Raw genomic sequence first — 19,107 nt, forward strand, 5'->3', positions numbered from 1 at the left:
GCACCTTGAAAAACTTGTTTTTTTTTTTAATTGCTACATTAATTGTTACTGTTATTATTATTATTATTATTATTATTATTTAATTTACTCAAGCGATTTAAGTTTCTGCTTGAAATCCTATCCCCACTCCTCACCACGTGGTGGCGGTAAAGCGTCGTTGTGTGTCAACTGTTATTGACGTTTGAAAAAAGGGGAAGAAGAAGGAAAACAAGCGAAGAAGAAACGAAAACGAACGTCGCCTGAATAATTTCAGCAGGTTTTGATACATTTTACCGCTAAAAATCACTTTAATAACCTGGTTTGTGTATTTTCACACTCGTGTTGTGCAAAAGTTAGACTGGATCAATTAACTAAATGTTATCCCACTTCTATCCACATTTTGGATTCTGACGAATGCCTTAGTTATTCTGCATGCGCTGTTGTTGGCTAACATTTTTAGCAACAAAGCTAAGTCCTGTGTAACCGCTCATTCTCGTGACGTTACAAGAATATTCCCTGTGAACGTTTCATAAATAAAGGTACTTACTAATGCTACAGCTCACCTTAAGTTGCATTAGGAGAATCAAAGAGTCGCTGTCTTGCCTCCTGTAGCACCATGCCGAAAAGGAAAGTAACATTTGAGGACGGGATCGGGGAGTTGGATCTGGAAGACGACCTCCCCAACAAAAAGGTAACACTCTCCCGTTCAGGTTATGGTGTAGGAAGGAGACACTGCTGTGGTGTCAGAGTGGTTTAGTAATGTTATAATAATAAACACACAGACGCAAGAGTTATTATGTTAGTATGTTTGATATGTCAAGCAGTACACATCCATTTGCAATAAATAGAAAATACATTTTACAGCGAGGTTGCTGCAACACTGGTTTGGCAGCTTCTTTTCTTGGTTTACTGTATACATATATTTTTCTGGTATGATCTTGCACACAAATGTATTTCCATTAGTAAAACTCCAGTCTTCTAGTAACATCTGACCAATAAACCTACCTAGATAGTCAGTTAGGGCTTCAAAAATGTAACTAGCAACAGTAATTTAACAATTAAATGGTCGCAGTTGATTTCACTATCAAGGAACATTATATAGCTCCCAAGGTTCTACTTGCATGCTTTGAACATATGCACAATCCGTTCTTTCATGTTGTTTAAGGGGTGCACCTGAGTTTAACTTAAAAGGGCAGAAATACACTTACCCTGTATTACTTGAGAAGTTAAATGCTATTATATGTAATATTATTTTTTCTTTCACTGGTGAAGAGCTGTGAGGTTGCCAGTGGTCCAGGCTCCAGGTTCAAGGGTAAACATTCCCTTGATAGTGATGAAGAGGATGAACCGGAAGACACAAACAGCAGCAAATACGATATTCTGGCCAGCGATGATGTGGATGGTCTGTCTTGTTGGTTATTTGAACTGTAACTTTCAACAATTTCATATATTTATTGTGGCATATTTATTTGTTCTTGACATCGTCACTGCTTCATATATGTGTCACAAGTCTATCAAGATTGTATTTTGCCTTGACATGGAGTATCAGTAATTATGTCATCTAAGATCATGCTAATTTTGTTTTCAGGGCAAGAGGGAGCAACAATCGACTTTGATGAGGGAGTTTCTATTACACCTTTCAACCTGGATGAAGAGATGCAGGAAGGACACTTTGACTCAGAGGGAAACTATTTCATCAAAAAGGAACAACAGATTAGAGACAACTGGCTTGACAACATCGACTGGGTAATGGAATTTTAGGTGCTTTTGCTTCATGTTTGAAAACTTTTCTAGCAATATGCAATAATATAAGTTACTTCTTCTAGGTGAGAATAAAAGAACAACCTTTCAAACAAAAGAAGAAAGGTCTTGGAGCCAAACGAACACGCAGAGCCGGCGATGAGGATGAGGCTGAGGAAGAGAAACAGAGAGAAGAGAAGCAGGCAGACCGAGAAACTGAAGAAGAAGAGGAGGAGACGGAGCCTGCTGAGGACCCCCTGGCATCCTACACACAGCACCAACTCACAGAAGCTGTGATCGAACTGTTGCTACCTGGGGAAACAGTTGCCAGAGCGCTCCGCAGACTAGGAGGTCTTGGAGGACGGAAGAAGGGAAAGCTGAGGGAAGAGAGTGAACCCACAGAAGAGACCAAAAGGGATGCAGAAAAGCTTGATAGGCTCACAGCACTCGCTGACAGACTGGTTGGATCTGGGATGTTTGAAATCTATCAGCAAACATATGAAAAACTGGCCTACTTAATGAAGCGCATGAGCAGCAAGAAACCAGCTGTGGGGCAGAAGTCCAGTGGTGCTGGTGATAATGAAGAAGATGAACTTGACATGTTTGCAGATAAATTTGACGAGACACATAGTGGCCGATCAGAGGATAAAGAGGATGAAGAAAACAAAAGAGGTTTCTTTGTGTTACTTCTGTATGATTCTCTTCAATATCATATATAGTTTTGATTTTTTTTAATCCAAATTTTTCTTTCCTCAGTGAGTGATGAAGTGATGTGGCAGTACAAATGGGAAAATGAGGATAATTCAGAAATCTATGGCCCTTCACCAGTCAGCAGATGCAGGTACTCTCTCTCATCAATTTAAATAGTTTCTTGAGTTTGTAGGTGATAAAAAGAAAGGAAAAACTGGAGTGTATCATTCCTTTGTGGAAAACAGTTTTATTAAGTCACTCATCAAGCAAAGACACTAAAAAAAAAAACATCATTCAATATTGCATGTTGTTTTTATTACACTACTGTTATACATGTAGGTGACACATTGGACCAATTGGCAAGAAACCCTGTGGCACTGACTTATGCAAACAGAACAATAGACAGTAGGCATTGGAATCAGTCCTATGACTTCATTGTTTTTTGAGTTGATTTTCTGGTTTTGTGAGCAAATTGATCAGAGCAAACTTCAGAGTTAGTTCCATCAGCTTCAGGCTGTTGTTGGGAGAGGTTTGGGGGATGGGGCACCAAAGCCACTGGATCAATAGAAACAAGTATGGGTTTATGTCTCAAAACCACTAGGTCCAGTTAATTTGGTAAATTAGTAGGAATGTTATGATTACTGAATTTCATATGCACAAATGCACCAATTGAAGAATTTGCTTGTCTTACAATACTGTTCAACAACAGCACACTCAAAAATGAAGTGAATTTAATTGAATATGTGTACTGATATATTTGCATTCACTTGATTGTGACACTTGTTAAGTTTGAATGCATTGTTTTTTTCAAAACAGAATATGTTTGTTGGAATTAATTTGTATGTAATTTGGCTTGGGCAGCGCAGTGATGCAGTGATTAGCACTCTCACGGCCTCGGCTGGCCGGGGTCTTTCTGTGCCTGTGTGGGTTTCCCCCCCACAGTTCAAACACATGCAGGTTAGGTTAATTGGCTTGTCTCTATATGTCAGCCCTGTGATAGACTGGCGACTTGTGGAGGGTGTACACTCCCTCTCGCCCACTGTCAACTGGGATTAGCTCCAGCCCCCCTGCGACCATCAGGAGGATAAGCATAAGTATAGCTAATGGATTGATAGAAAACATAAAACGCAAACATAAATGAGAAAGGAAGAAAATTGTAGGATGTAATTCTGGCAAGGGCTCAGATCAAAAGGGATAAATTCTTATAAAGCTTAAATATTTGATGGTTGCTTAAAGCTTTTATGTCTTTCGCCATATCAGGCATATATGTCTGTTTTAAAGTATACTCAAGTTTATGCAAAACCTTATAATCTGTACACATTAAAAATCAACTTTACATATCCATTTACATAAATTTTGTTTGTTTTTCTCAGACAGACTAATGTGCCTTCAAACATATTCGTAAATCCCGTTATTTTAGATTACTAGATTATTGTATTGCAGGCAGGTTCTACCTTTAATCTCAGTCTGACCAGGTGGGCTTTAATCTTCTTGTCTGTTTTCCAGGATTGGGTGGATGAAGGCTACTTCAGCACTGGTGTTTACTGCAGGAGGGTGGACCAGGAGGGATCTCAGTTCTACAACTCCAAGAGACTAGACTTTGAGCTTTATACATGATTTGTGTCCAGCATCAAACCACCTCATCCATCACAATCAATTTGGATGACAGATCTGTCGTTTTAACAGGGGCTTTGTTTTCTGTACATTGTTTTTAAATAAATGACTCATGTATGTGGTGTTGCTATCAACCATTTTGTTTTTTTTTCTGAGGTTCATTTCAAGGCACATTGATTTCATTCTAATAATGTAGTGAAGTTTATACGGCCATTTGATCAGGCAGTCACTGTCACAGTGATATTTGATAGAATTATTAGAATTGTCTGAGTATTTTACACTTGGGTACTTACATTGGTAAGAGGGAAAGATACTACTATATTAACCTGCCTATTCAGCCACCTTTTGCAGTATGTTTTCAGTAGAGTAGAATGTGCAGATGGTTAGGATCACATTTCTTACATCTTCAGGTATTCAAAGTTACATACCACTGGTAGTTATTAGATTATAACTACTGTACTTTGCATGTAGTGACTGATACATCAGTGTTACCTCCCAGGATTTTAAGAATATACATTATTATGTTATAAAATATTGAGCCATTTCCAATGTATACTCTTTAAAAGTATTCTTTGAATATAAGATCAACATACATAATACAATCTGGACATGTTTCATTTATAAAAGTGGTCAGACATAACACAAGATGCTGATAAATGGCAGTACAATTCAGAGATTATTTGATCAAAGAAAAATAGGCAGCTATTTTGATAATTTATGAATCATTTAAATAATTGTTCAAGCAGAATGTCAACTATTTGATTCTATATATATGTAATAAAAAGATTAGTAGAAAATATAAGTGAATATTTGTTGACATTTGATGACCACTAAATGCTTTGGGATATTGTTATGTTTTAAACAAGATAAGTCTATAACGCTAACAATTAAAACTACCTTTTTTTAAAAAAAATCCCATTAGACTTATGGAATGATAAAATTGTTCGTGTTGTTGTAAAATGCTTTTGTTTATAATATGACCATGACCACATTAACCTCCTATGGGGCTCCAGGGCAAAAATGTGTTGTTGGCTCCTATTGACGCCCACTGTGGCAATTTTATTATTTCGCCAGACACCCAGAAACCAACCATTACTCTAGAACATAAATTATTAATTGATTCATTGATTAATGGATTGACAGAAAATTAAGTCGTGATAATTGATTTGACTTAAATTGACTTGCTTAAGTCACTTTTTCAGCAATTCTCAGGTATCTCAGGCATTTTCCACTACAGTCTGTTATGTTACATTGAACTAGAAGGGCACTCAAAGAGTGCACACCTCTGCCAAGGTCAAGGTCAAATAACATGCATCAGATTTCAGAGACAAAAAAAATCAAATTGAGAGTAAATGATCCAAATCAGTCCCAAAATTGAATGGATTCTTCCCTGGCCCATGCTCCATCCCTCCACCAATTAGGTTTGGTGCTAATCAGTTCAATATTATATGCGTAATCCTGTTGAAAAACTGACTGGGTGAAAACCTCCTTGGCAGAGATTATCAATTGATAATTAAGGAAAAAAATGATCAGACCTATTCATAATGAAAATAACATTACAGTAGTTTTTTGGGGGTGTTACTTGACATTCAATAAAAAATGAAAGCAATTTTATAAAACCCAATTTTACAACAAACAACCACAATGCACGAACAGTTTAGGTGTTAGGATTTTGACACAAGCACAGTCTACAGTATGGACGATAGCTGATATTGTACTTCAGTGGTTCAAATTTGAAACAAATTTGTTAAGTCAAATAATGTAGACGCAAATTTTATAGTAGTAGTAGTAGTGGTGGTAGTAGTAGTAGTAGTAGTAGTAGTAGTAGTAGTAGTAGTAAACCTGGAGATCTGGGTCTCTGGGCAGTTACCTGCTGTGCCCAGTTGGTAACCCAGCCTCGAATTTAACTCTTACTTTTTTCACTTAATAAAATCTAGGTCTTTTTACAGACTGAGTCAACCGAGGACATAAAAGAAACTATAGCTTTTATGAGCCGTTTGTCTTCGCGCTCCTATTGGCTGACCTCACCCTATGACACCTAAATTCTTCTCTAATTGGCTAGATTTCAACAGGCGGAAAGCGAACTCGTGCTGTGATTGGATGGTCCGTCCGTCTAGTTGTTGGATTTGTAAAAACGGATACATCTGAGAGTCGCTGTAGGGCGCCGTCGGACATGTCTTGTTTACGGTGAGGTTTGAACACTACCCCCCGGGTTGATCATAACGTTTCAGGTAAGTTTGTTTAGTGTGATTCACCTATAATATCTGTATGCGACTTAACTACGACCTGAGGTTATGTTCAGTTACCCCCGAAAGAGAGCTTGAATGTTCAGAGATATGACAGCTCCCGGCTACGGCTACTACCTGGTACAGAAACTGTATGTTACACACTATGAATATCGGCGTTAGCGAAACCATGCAGTGTTGACGGCATTACACGAAAGCTCTGCTAGCTAAATAAAATATACAACACACGCTAATTTTATGATAGCCACTGTCCAATATACATTATCGTTACCTAATGTTAACTTACGTTTGCTCATTTATAAAAGTTTGAATATGAGAGAGTGTCAATTCCAGCAAGTAGACCACGATCAGTTTTGATCAGACCACCGCTTCCATTTGATTGTAAACATTAACTGAAATTAATTCGTATTTAAGTTACTGACTGTAGCTAACTTTACGCAAATGGACTATAGTGCAGGTGAACTGATGCCAACGACAATGACAGAGCCCATAAAATTCAAAACGTGAGTTTTACGATATTGCCTCTAACTGAATTATTATTGATATTGATCGTAAGGGCGTATATCGGTTTATATTACTGTTTCACTCTAGAGGACCGTGATTAAAGCATCATACTATCCAATCCATCCAATAATATCGGCCACACTTAAGTTTAATTAATTCCATTTCATACTAATAGCGTCAATTAAATATTGGGTTGCAAACAGGAGGTAACTCTTTTTTACAAGATACGGAAACCTTTTATTAACTATGAAAGACTTTAAACTTCACCAGATTGACTGTGCATGTATGTATATCTATATCCAATCTAAGTCAAATTCCCCAGAAATACCGCTTAACTGTTGTATAATCCACTAAGTGATTATTTTAATCGTACTTAGAATAGTCTCTTCGATTTTTTCCAGCTTTAGTCACATAACATTTAATTTCGAACCGTTGGCTGGACAAAACAAGATATTTGGAGATGTCTCATTGGGTTTAAAAAAATTGTGATGGCCACATTTCACCATTTTTTAAAAATATTTTATATAACAACTTATTAATCAAGAAAATAATCAAGATTTCAAACAACAATAAAAATATTTATTAGTTGAAGCTCCAGTTGTTTTACATGTGAATGTTCAAATATGAAAAATAAAGTATAAAGAAAAAATCCTGTTACTGTTCTTCATTTCAGAATAAACCTCCATCCCGGAGATTATAAAAGTAAGTGAAGCTTTACTTTTAAGACCTATTTTAAATTGCTTTCATATTGATATGAAACCCTGCATGTTTTTTTTTTTTCCATTGTTGTTATTTACAGAGAAGGCCACACAAGGAGGCAGAGAGAGAGAGAGCAAGGGGATGTTGACTTATCCCTCTGACTCGCTCCCTCAGATAGTTTGTCCAATGGATGAAGATGCTATTCCCCCAAACCCTTTCTGTAGTGCACCTCTCCTCCCCTTTTCCTCCATCACTCCCAGGTATAGTTGTCCCAGCACCTCTTGGTTTGTTTTGCTGTTGGTGTATTTTCCCCGCCTTGCTTTTTGTCCTCTTTCTTTCTTTTTTTGCACTGATGGGGTTAGGACTTGGAGACATGCCATTGAATTTTTGCCAATATCTGAGGAATTTCCACATCAAGTGGAGATACAGTAGAGATATTAGGAAAATGTATTTCATAGCAATAGCTTTATGTGTCTTCTTTGATCCTTTTGTGTTTTTCTGGTGTACTGCTATGCGTGCTGTGGTGCAGATTTAGATGTCTGCAAAACACTGGTTTTGGAACTAGAGATGGGGATTGATAAGATTTTATTGATCCGAATGTCATTATCAATTCTGCTTATCAGTCCAATTCTTTATCAATTCCCTTAACGATTCATGACCAATTTTAGGCCTACACAGGTTTGCTGCATCGACGCAACTGTTTTGTTATCTTTGAGTCTCAACACACTTTAGAAATGAAATATGGGGGGGGTGGAACCAATCCCAGCTGACATTGGGTGAGGGCAGGGTCCGCCCTGGACAGGTCACCAGTCTATCACAGGGCTGACATACAGAAACAAACAACCAATCACAGTCACATTCACACAAATCAACCTAACCTGCATGTCTTTGGTCTGTGGGAGGAAGCCGGAGTACCCGTAGAGAACCCATGCAGACACGGGGAGAACATGCAAACTCCACACAGCAAAGGCCCCAGCCGACTGGCATAGATATTATCAATTGTCATATTTTTTCTGATATTGCACTGTTGGAGAGGTAGTCTATAGCGTGCATCCCTTAGACTTACTGCACAGCCTGCACATAAAACAAAAAATGCTGGACATCCGCTAAACTGATTGTTGAAACTTTCACAGCTGTGCAAATGATGGACTGTCTGGGCACAGAAGAAGTGGTCGCATTCAAGGGATCAGAGCTCAAACATCTAAAAAGCAGAGAAACACATACAGCAGGGCGCCTCAGAAACCATCCAGACACAATCCGTCCCCCACCAAGAGACAAGGAGAAAGTGGAAGCATGGTAAAAATTTAACTTCAAAAATCTTATTCACAATTTCTTGACTTGACTGAAATGGGTCAATGCTCATGCAGCGCCTGTGCATGTCTCTGATTTTTTTAGGTGCAAGTGTCACAGTCCAAGCAGCCGAGAGTTGAAAGCACTCATGTACATGAGAAACAAAACAAGGTCAGTTTTACCTTTCCTTGCTCTAGACGTTCTCTCACTCAACCCTCCATGTCTCTGTTGGCCTCTAAATCTCCTTACAGTCTGTCTGCATGCCCTTGATGGTGTTTTTCATGTAGTAAAGCTGTCAATGTCTAATCTGTTGGTGCAGCAGCTGTAATGTTGGGTTATGTATGGCAACATTGGAGATCAGTACAGTGAACGGGGTGTGAGGGTTAATTGAGTGATTTAATCCTCCTTCACGGTCTGCTGCATCTGACAGAAAAAGTAATCGAGTGACTTAATGTGACCCACTAATGCACAGACTGCAAATATTAGAGAATGTAATGTATATTCATTGTGTGCTCTTTCCTTGTCGGGCAGAATTGTTGAGGGGAACTAGTACCAGTGTTTCAGAAGCTTCACAAATCACTCATTAATCAAGTAAAATGGCTGTAATGATTACCAAACTGAGGACCACTCATTTGAATAGAGGTTTTCTAAAACTCCCTCATTATTTGACCAAATCTTTTGAAAAATAAATGTTCTTAAAAACTCAAATTGTGGAAGCAAGCAGCTGAAATGGGTTTTATTGATAGGGTGGCTGGGCTCAGCCTTAGAGATAGGGTGAGGAGCTCGGACATCCAGAGGGAGCTCGGAGTAGAGTTGCTGCTCCTTCACATCGAAAGGAGCCAGCTGAGGTGGTTTGGGCATCTGATAAGGATGTCCCCTGGGTGCCTTCCTATGGAGATATTCCAGGCATGTCCAACTGGGAGGAGACTGCAGGGTAGACCCACACTCACTGGAGGGATTACATATCCCATGTGGAAATAGTTAAATTGACAAAAATGGGAGAGTTCTGTGTACAAATTCACACTAATCATTAATGTGTACAGCTTTGTTTAAATTTCGTAAAAGAAGCTTGGAAAATGAAAAGATAATGCTGTGTTTTCTTGTTGGTTGGATCAGCAGCCCAGGTGATATCAATACTTTTACCAAACACTGCTAACGTTCCTTATAACAACTGTAAAATGTTTGTGTTTACTTTGCAGGATGGACTTGAATTTAGCTTTTCAGGAGAGTGCCAAAATAAGTAAGTGTGTGACAGCTAATCATTTAGTCAATATGGAAGTGTTTATTTTCTTTTATTTATGTGGAAAAGGTGCTCACAGAATCATTCTTTTTATCATTTGTAATAACAGTGAATAGGAAACTGTATTTAAAGTGCAGTCATGACTATGAGCAGCCGTGGAGTCTGTGGTGTAGGCATGGTTTGAATAGTTTTCCATATGACCTACAATACCAAGTGGAAAGGGGGGCACAGATATTTTCTATGGTTTCCATGAACAGGGAACCAGTGAGTGTTAAGATGCCAGATACAAGATCTTGTATCAGTATATCAATGCCTTCATGAGAAATGTATATGTAATTGTATTTATTTGACATAATCACAGTGTTTCTGCCTTGAAATATGTGCTTGAAAGTCTAATTTCCCTTTTCTGCTTTTATTATAGGCAAAAGGACCAGAAAAACCCCTGCCAAAAACCAGACGTATCTGCTGCAGAAGATGTAGTGGAGCAGGTGGCTGACAGTACCACACAGAATCTTGACACCACTAATTCTGACATGGATGGATGCGGGGGCTTGGCTGTTGGACATGCTGTTGAAAATGCATCTGTCCTGGGATGGGTGATTGGCCCGTTGTGTCAGTCATTCAAGTCGAAGATGGCCAGCTTCACAGAGATTGTCATGAGTCCTGTTAAACTCTTCAGAGCTACTAGTCCTCCACCGTCCATGGACTATCCAGACAAAGTCACAGAGTGTGAGCCACAGGCCGATGGAAAATCTGATGTTGAACCAAACAATATGTTTCAGCCAGTTAGAAGCTCACAGATTGAGAATGGGGATCAAAAGGCTGAAGATAATAAGCAGAGGATTAGTGATGTAGAACGTGCACAAGACTCAAATACTGATGTTCTTAAATATTCTAAAAAACTTGTGTTTGACATGGAGTCAACACACAGCTCTGAACAGACAGATGAATGTGGAATAACTCAGAGGGAAAAAAACTCACCTGATTCTGTGCCTTTGCAAGACAGTCCCTCACGCTGTATCGTCCCTAAACAAGTTTCAAGCTCTTTTGGGTCAGTTATGAGGTCCTCTATACTGTTACAGCCCTATCACAATTTAAGTGCCTCACATGATTTCAAGTTGAAGAGTCCCAGTGCAGTGGAGGAGCAAGGCAAGCAGACTGTCCGTCTGACAACACTGCCAAGAAAACGTACAGGAAATAGATCAAAATTAAAGAAAGTTATTTCTAAGCCTCTTATATCTGAAGTGAAAAAGGAAGAGTCTGACCCAGAGATCAGTGAGGAGCAGTTTTCTCAGAGGAACTCAGGCAAATCAAACAAAGCCAAGTCAAGTGATGCTGGCAAAACTAAGTCGTTGTCTTCAGTCTGTTACACAGACTGTCTTCAGCCTAATGGTGGTGGTGGTGGTGATGATGATGATGATGATGATGATGATGATGATGATGATGATGATGATGGCAAGAAAAATGAAAGCAGCTTGGTGAGACAAAGCCTCCAGAACAGTGCTACTGGGAGGACACTGAAGCCCACTTCTCAGCAGCTGGGGCAGCTAAACCCTGACACTTCTTCAGCAGCAGGTCTTGGGAGATCAAGGAGGGGGATGAAACTGTCCTGTCATTCCCAAGAATTGGCAAAGAGGAAAAAACTGACAGGAAATATATCCACAGAGGATACACAAAACAAAGAGTTATTAAACGTGGCTTCAGATAGTGGGCTAAGACCACAAAGAAAGGAAGTTGTGTCAACAAATGATGTAGACATTGAAGAAACGCTGAAGCCTCCTAGAAAAAAACAGCCCGTTTCAACAAGAACAAATAGAAAAGGAAAAAGTGGACAAGAAATATTTCCAGAAGTGTTAAACACACAGACTGAAAGTTCCCCTGATGCCATGTTGATTTGCTCACTGGATAAAAGCAGCGGTGTGACAGAGAACAACCAAAAGAGCAGCAGCAAGACAAAGCCTAGTGGTTCATGCAAAAGACTTAAAGCAAGAACAGGTCTTGGTAAACCTGATGTAAACATTGACAGTATGGATCTGGAAAACACCGTGGCATACAGTTCTACCAAAAAACCAGCCCAGCAGCAGCCGTTGTCAGAAGCTCTTGTCCGTCCTGATATAAAGCAGCTCCACAGCACAATCAAGTGCAGGAATATAAACAAGAAACCATTAAAACGGAAATTGACAGACCGTGCGAGTTCTTTGACGGACTCGGACAGCTCTCTCGTTTCTACCACATCAGTTCTATCGATGAAGCCATTAGAACCCACACCCACCGATTTGAACATAGCTCCGTCTGTTCAGAGAGAGGAGAACTTGAAATCAGAACTGAACCAGCCATCCAAGAGATCCAAAAAGGGTTGTAGAGGTGCTGTTAGATCTTCTGACTCAGGCGCGACTCAGGAGACAAAGCACTGTATCAATAACCTTCATTTGATAACCAAAGAAAACCGGTCTAAAGAAGGCAAAGGTAAAATCTCAATGGACCCTGTATATTTTGAAATAATACCTTTTGAAAGCAATCACCCACCTGCTCATTCACCTCCCCTACGTCTTTTAGAGTGTTATGTACAATTAAATAAGCAGGTCGAACATGAAGAACAAAAGAGTAATATTCCTGTGGCAGGTGAGGTATTTCCCACTGACCCCGAAGCAGGTAATCACAGCAGCGTCAGTCTCTCTCGGCTAAGGGCTAGCACAAGAACAGTTAACATTAAGCCAAGGAGAGCAGATAAAGAAAGGAGACGGTGCAGAGGTCTGCATAGAGGGACACATAATGATGAAGAAATGACAAACTCAATCACTATGGAAGATGCAGATCTGGCTACAGTAAGTACTCGCTCAACAGAAAATGGTTTTTCAAGGCGCCTCTTGCGTAGCTACTCATGCCCAGAGATCCCCTATCTGGGCTCCCATGACACACCCTGGACTTCTCTGCTGCCTTCTCCACACCACAGCAGGACTCGCACATCACACCAGCACAAGCCTTCGCATACTCATTTTGTCCCTCCTGCCCACAAATCCCTCCGTCGGGCTCGTCGACACACAGTCTGCAGCGTGGAGGTGGAGCGGGAGATAGCTCCTCTGTGTCTTCGTAAGGAGGTGTACCCAACCAGAAGATCCGCCCCTTATGATGTCACCCAGCACTTGTCCCCTGGTCTTGCACTTTCTCCCAGCACTTCCCTCTCATTGCTGGCGTCCTGTTTCCTTTCAAGCCCCCTGGCTTTTCTTTCCAAGAAAGTTGACAGCAGAGGAGCTGCTGCCAGCCCCAGCACTTCCAGTCATGTTTCCTCTCCCACCTCCTCCTCTTCTTTGACACCTCCAAAGAGCTCCATATGGCACCTTTCAGGATTCCTCCAAAGTAGTGACTCCTCTCGTGCAACCTCAGATTCTAGTTGCAGGTAACACACTTCTTTAATCTGTAAAATTGATATTTCATATTTCAAAATGCCCGCGATGTGTCAGAAGTGTGCTCAAAATAAATCTTGGTTTATTTGCAGTGGGAATCCCTTGGAGTGTGAGATTGAGAGAAGACAACAGAGTGAGGAGGAGGAGGATGGTGAAGACACAAGCTCATCCAGTCAGGAGTATGAAGATGTTGCATTGAGAGAGGAGAAGGCTCTGTCTGATTCTGAAATCAAGGTATACATTATTTTACATAAGTGTAATAACTTCTCATACTAACGTTGTGGCAATATGTTGTGATTGTGTATAATCTTTATATTGCATCCTTGTTGATTTCTGGGTCCTGTTCTTCAAATGTGGTTTAACTAATCCAGGCTAACAGGCTGTATTTAGGCTAAAATACACCTGTTCATTCTAATCCAGCTAATTTGTTTCTTTGAACGCAGTTTGAAGATTGATTTATCTTGAGTAGAGTTGAAACCGTGATCATTAATTACAGTGTTTTCACACTTTCATCACTGACCACATTCACTGTAACATCTAAAGTTTAACAGAGTACAAGTGATGCTGGTGCATGTATGGTGAGGTTCTACCCAATAGAGACTTATGTGATAATCATAAACCTAAGAAAATGAAACCTTTTTAAAACCTTTTAAAAACCCTATAAACAATTTTCAGCAAAGTGAGTTCTGCATTTAATCATTTAATTGAAAATTTTTCCTTTTCCTCGCAGTATCTCAAAATCTGGATTGGTTCTTACTTTTAGCACACAAACCTTTATTTTATTTTTATTGTATTTTATATTTGTATTTGATCATGTGTAAGTATAATTACATCGACACATAACAATTTCTCAATAATCTGCATTTTCTCATCTAAAATCATATTTATATCAACATTCATTCATTTTTCTCAGAAAAGGAACCATTTGTATCTTAATATTAGTTCACACATCTTTGTCCTGACGCAGGCAGCAGGTGATTCATAAAGATATTCTCTTTTGTAACGCATCATATTATGTTGTTGAACAACAGTTTGCAACAGAGGCTTCTGCAGGGTGAAAATTCACAATAATTTACTGAAAATTATTCAGCCTCCTTAAAAACTGATTTATTCCCATTATTTATCAGCAGCTTCTAATTTTCTTGTTCTTCATCACAGGTAGTGCAGAAGAATGAGGAACGAGGGAAGGTGTCATCCATCAGAATTCGGAAAACTTTACCCAAACCTCAGACCAACCTGACACCCATGGGCCTGCCCAAACCCATCAGGTATGTTCTCCATATACTGGACATAATAGTAAGCATTAGAGTTCATTCTTTAACTTTAGAACACAATGAGTGGGACAAAATAATCGTATTTAGGTCTACTCTGTTCTGGGATTTCAACTTTACATTTGCGTATTCTCATTATTCTTAAAGGCAAGATGAAAGACGAACTCAATGTCTCACTTAAATTTGTCTTTGTTACAGCTATGATAGCTGTCAGGAAGCTCATACTCATCTTAGTTGCTCCAACATCTCTGTTTGCACTACAATTAATGTTGCATTTCTGCCCGCAGAAGGGTTGACGGCCTCATTGTTGACATAAAAAAAAAAAATTAACAAGTGAACAAATAAAGTAGAAGTCTGTTGATGTTCGTCTTCCCTCGCCATAAGTACAATGAGCAAGTTCAAGTAGAAAGTCAGTGTTAGCTTGGGGCTAATATGGTACAGAAAACTCTGTAAACAAGCTAACCATGGCAAATTCTGAAGTGAGCAAGATAAACCATCATAATTCCTTTGTGTCATAATTCACACGCAGCAAATTGACAGGAAATCTGAGGCTGATACCCAACCACTGGCTCAAATTCAAAGTGTGCAGAGGTTAATAAGGTCTTTATAGCTGCAGCCTCTTGTGCTTTGGATGTTTGATCATATGAAGTAAAACAAACCATGTAACACTCATGAAGAAGTTACTCTTCTGCTGCATATTAGATAAGCATATGAAAGTACAACCAATTCTTCTGGATTGATCAATACTGTTGTCCTTTTAACACTGTCTGATCAATATTCAGACTGATTATAACGTTCTCCTCTTGTTATGTTTCACTACAGGCTGAAAAAGAAGGACTTCAGTTTGGAAGAAATTTACACCAATAAGAATTTCAGCAAACCCCCTGAAAGGTAAGGTCAACATTACACAGGTGCAAAATTTAGATGCATGTAAAACTAACTTTATCTGTGGCCCTGTACTGTGTTTCTGGACATGAAATTAAATCTTCAACAAGTGGAGCCATTTGTTGCCTTTAAAAATAATGAATCAGACATGTGATAAATATAAGTAAACCTAAGCTTAATTACTCAATATGCAAATGTAGGAGATGGCAGACAAAATGTATCCACATAAAGGGCTCGGGTGCAGGTTACTGTTTAAACTTTATCTACACTGGCAGCCCCCAAATTAAACTGATGGATGGATGAAAAAGGGAGACAAATGCTGTGTCCCAATTCCAAACTACACACTAATGGTATACGGTTCTTTTTTTAAACATTTATTTACGCAGGGAAATTTCAGAACCCATGTGTTTTTCACAGGAATGACCTGACCCCACTCATACAGATACACAGTTTGGGTGTACTTCATTTTATTCCAGTGTGCCCACACTATAAGGGTGGGCTATCTGGCCAAATGATCATTTGACAGTCTTTTTGGGTAGAATGGCAATCCATGATCAGAATCAGAATCACAATCTGCATCCTGTTTCCAATCTGATTTTATTCTGAAGTCTTTGACCCTTCTTTCGGATGTTTCTTGCTTGCCACTACTCTTTGCCCAGGGGGCCAGTTGCACAAGTTTGACACTCGGTGAATGACACTGCACACAATTGATAGATGGGCATGAAATACTTTACCAATAATCGACTGGAAAAATCCTGTAGCATAAAACCACAGAGCAATCATTAACTGCAAAGGAGCTGGAAGAGTACAGCTGAGGAAAGTGGAATGATCCAGCTCCAGACGGTCGGACAAATCATAAATTGACTGCCAATCAAGTCTATAGAGCAAGATCAATTCCTCGTCGTTGAGGGCATCCATCACTTTCTTCAGATCGTGGAAAACTCTTGTGGGGATATGTCTATTCTCCTCATTTATCACCATAAACTCACCCATGCTGCGGTTAAGATACAATCAGAGATACTTTAAGTTCTTTTCCTTTGTTTGGTTGCCTACATGTTCTGTGCAGCGGCTTAACTGACTTTAAGTGACTCGTCAAGTATAAAGCCAAGATAAGGAGAAAACCTTAAATACTTAAGTCAACATTTTAAGGAAACCTTAAGGAAACGACTTAAGGGTGTTTTGTGCAACAGTTTTTACTTTAAGGAAATCTTAAGTTGGACTCAATTTAAGAAATCTTAACTTAAGATGCTTTGTGCAACTGGCCCCAGAATCCTGTCTTCTGTTTACAAATTGTGTCACAACCAATCTCAATCTGAACTTTTGAAATTAAATATCTAAATATAGCAGCTTTTAATGATGTGATCTGTACAATTCATCTGAAAAGTAGATCATGAGCCAAAGTAAGAACGTCCGCGTTATGAGATCGTCAGATCGCCCACCCCTAACACATTGTATACTCAAAACCTGCTTAGATTTAGTACACAGTGTGTTTACGGGACATCGCTACAGCTTCAACATCCTCAGACTGTTGTTGCTAGTGGAGCAAAAAAAAAAAAAACCAAGGAACAGTCAACTGATATTTAGGTCACTGTGCTCTGTACTGGGAATGAAGAGGTGGCATCTGGTCATCTTTAGTAATAACTGACTGGAACATGTTGCACATCTTTCAGCCGGCTGGAGACCATCTTCGAGGTGCCTCTCAGTCGCCGCAATGGTTCTGAGTCCTGCTTTGGTCAGAGACGCGTCAAGCGATTTCTAGAGTTCTTGGAGGTCGGTGAGGCCAGAAAAATCAAGAAGCCGCTTGTTGGTGTCGGAAAGGCGGGTGTTTCATCCTCCAGGACGAGACGTGGGGGCTTCGCTAAAGACGAACCATCGCTCAGCGTGCAGGATGTGGACTCGCTGCTCTGTGCCAAGCTCGATCAGCTCAAGTTGTGGCTGATTCATGATCAGAAAGACAGTTGACAGTTGCCTTTAAGTCATTAAAAAAAAACAAAAAAAACGCTGCATTGCTGTTCATAAAACTATTTTTAATGTATGAACATGAAGATTCACATTAGAGTCTTCTAGCTCTTTTTTTTGTCATCACAATCATTGTATAAATGTTATGGTGACAAGTTATTATTGAAAAATTACATTTTCAGTCTGTTGCATTTGTATCCTGCAAGTTGAAGAACATATATACACATTACACCATAGCACCATAAATGTATTTCATCCTAGAAGTTTTGTTATAAACATATTGGTTAAATGATTTATACATTAAGATGTTTTTTTTATCATCCCAGCACTCAAAGTCCTGCCATCCATTTTCCCTGTCAGCCATTTTCCGTCCGCAAAAGCTGAACCTGTCTTGAAACAAAAGTTGACGTCCTTGATTTAACCACTTGTACAGTATCAAGTTCTTCAGATTACATCTCATTTCTGATGCGCTGTATGATTTGACAGGAAGCTGTGTATTAGAGAAGTGGTAGTGACCTTGCAGCATCATCATAAGTTATTTATAAAGGCAGCTATTTTTTACTAAATGCTGATTATAACTTTAAAACATGCCAGCAAGAGATTTGTGTTCACTACAACCAAGTTTCTGTCTATGAAGTTTATGTACAGTGAAGTGCGTCTGCAAACAGCATGGACTGTGTAAATCATTCTGTCCAGCTCAGGGCAGATACTGTTCAATTTTTTTGTTAAATTTTAATGGCTGAAGAGGTTTTTGTTGAACAAAATGTAACATAGAAACAATGCAGCACTCAAGAGACAATTTCTAATCAAGAGTGAAAGTGTCCAGACTCCACTGCTGGTTGTCTTTTTATTACCTGTGGTTCTCTTGGGATTATTTTGTGGTGTCTATATTTGTATTGCAAAAGTAACTTCTTGATAAACTGTCTGTACGTTTTTGTTTTTTGCCAAATTTTTTAATGAGGTTGCCTTTTGTTTTTTTTCATGAGGAATGTCAAAGTGTTTCAAGCAACTCAAAGCACAAAAGTTTTTTGTCATTTTATTATAAAAATTGCTTATGTTACACATTTGTATAAAAGTGCTACAAATTGATACATGACATTAATAAAGATAATATGGTAACAATTCAGTAATTGATAAGAGAATGTTGGCACAACAAGGATCTCATAATGTTCTGATGAAGCACTGCCAAGATCACTGCCGTGCCATTACATTCCCAGTACAGACCCAATCCTTCACTGACAGGTTGCTACGTTTTAGATTCACAGATTGACTAATTTATTAACTTTTGTGGTATAAACAAGTATCTAAAAATTTGTATGTTAAATATGTCATGGCAATAAAGGTGCAAAAATACGAAGGATTGGGTCATTACTGGGGAATGACCGCTCTAATCTGCTCTTAATATATAATGTGTATGTGTCATGTTGTGTGATGTTTCAAACTATTGGTAATGCTGGATTTTCTATGGTCATTTAGATTTAGAACTGTCCATATGTTTATATATTGTTAAATAAATATTACAGCGTATAAGAAAACATGTAAAAGTTAAGACTTTTAATACTATTTTTTTGAGTGGTTCTTTGTAT

The 19,107-nt window shown here is 39.0% G+C and overlaps 2 protein-coding genes across 2 annotated transcripts; both read left to right on the top strand.

The window, feature by feature from the left end:
- The first annotated feature begins 196 nt into the window (after positions 1-196).
- On the top strand, positions 197-4,157 carry cd2bp2 (CD2 (cytoplasmic tail) binding protein 2). Its single transcript, XM_056402090.1, is given in 7 exon segments — positions 197-670; positions 1,252-1,381; positions 1,568-1,725; positions 1,806-2,391; positions 2,476-2,532; positions 2,535-2,560; positions 3,916-4,157. Coding segments are annotated over 7 exon segments (1,143 nt in total). The 5' UTR covers positions 197-595; the 3' UTR covers positions 4,027-4,157.
- A 1,978-nt stretch (positions 4,158-6,135) lies between these two features.
- Positions 6,136-19,065, top strand: prr14 (proline rich 14). The gene is made up of 11 exons (XM_056400721.1): positions 6,136-6,254; positions 7,447-7,475; positions 7,573-7,732; positions 8,606-8,768; positions 8,868-8,933; positions 9,962-10,002; positions 10,424-13,399; positions 13,499-13,640; positions 14,565-14,674; positions 15,500-15,568; positions 17,233-19,065. Exons 3-11 carry the CDS (start codon positions 7,614-7,616, stop codon positions 17,522-17,524), a joined length of 3,978 nt encoding a protein of 1,325 aa, XP_056256696.1. The 5' UTR covers positions 6,136-6,254; positions 7,447-7,475; positions 7,573-7,613; the 3' UTR covers positions 17,525-19,065.
- The last annotated feature ends 42 nt before the right edge of the window (positions 19,066-19,107 follow it).

Source organism: Seriola aureovittata, chromosome 17, assembly GCF_021018895.1.
Source record: "Seriola aureovittata isolate HTS-2021-v1 ecotype China chromosome 17, ASM2101889v1, whole genome shotgun sequence".
Lineage (NCBI taxonomy): Eukaryota > Metazoa > Chordata > Actinopteri > Carangiformes > Carangidae > Seriola > Seriola aureovittata.

What these genes read in the sequence shown, in the direction of transcription:
- prr14 (XM_056400721.1), top strand. Translation starts at nt 7,614, where the DNA reads ATGTTGACTTATCCCTCTGACTCGCTCCCTCAGATAGTTTGTCCAATG. An exon ending in TTTTCCTCCATCACTCCCAG is followed by an intron (nt 7,733 to 8,605) that starts GTATAGTTGTCC and finishes AAACTTTCACAG; the next exon opens with CTGTGCAAATGATGGACTGT. An exon ending in ACCTCAGATTCTAGTTGCAG is followed by an intron (nt 13,400 to 13,498) that starts GTAACACACTTC and finishes GTTTATTTGCAG; the next exon opens with TGGGAATCCCTTGGAGTGTG.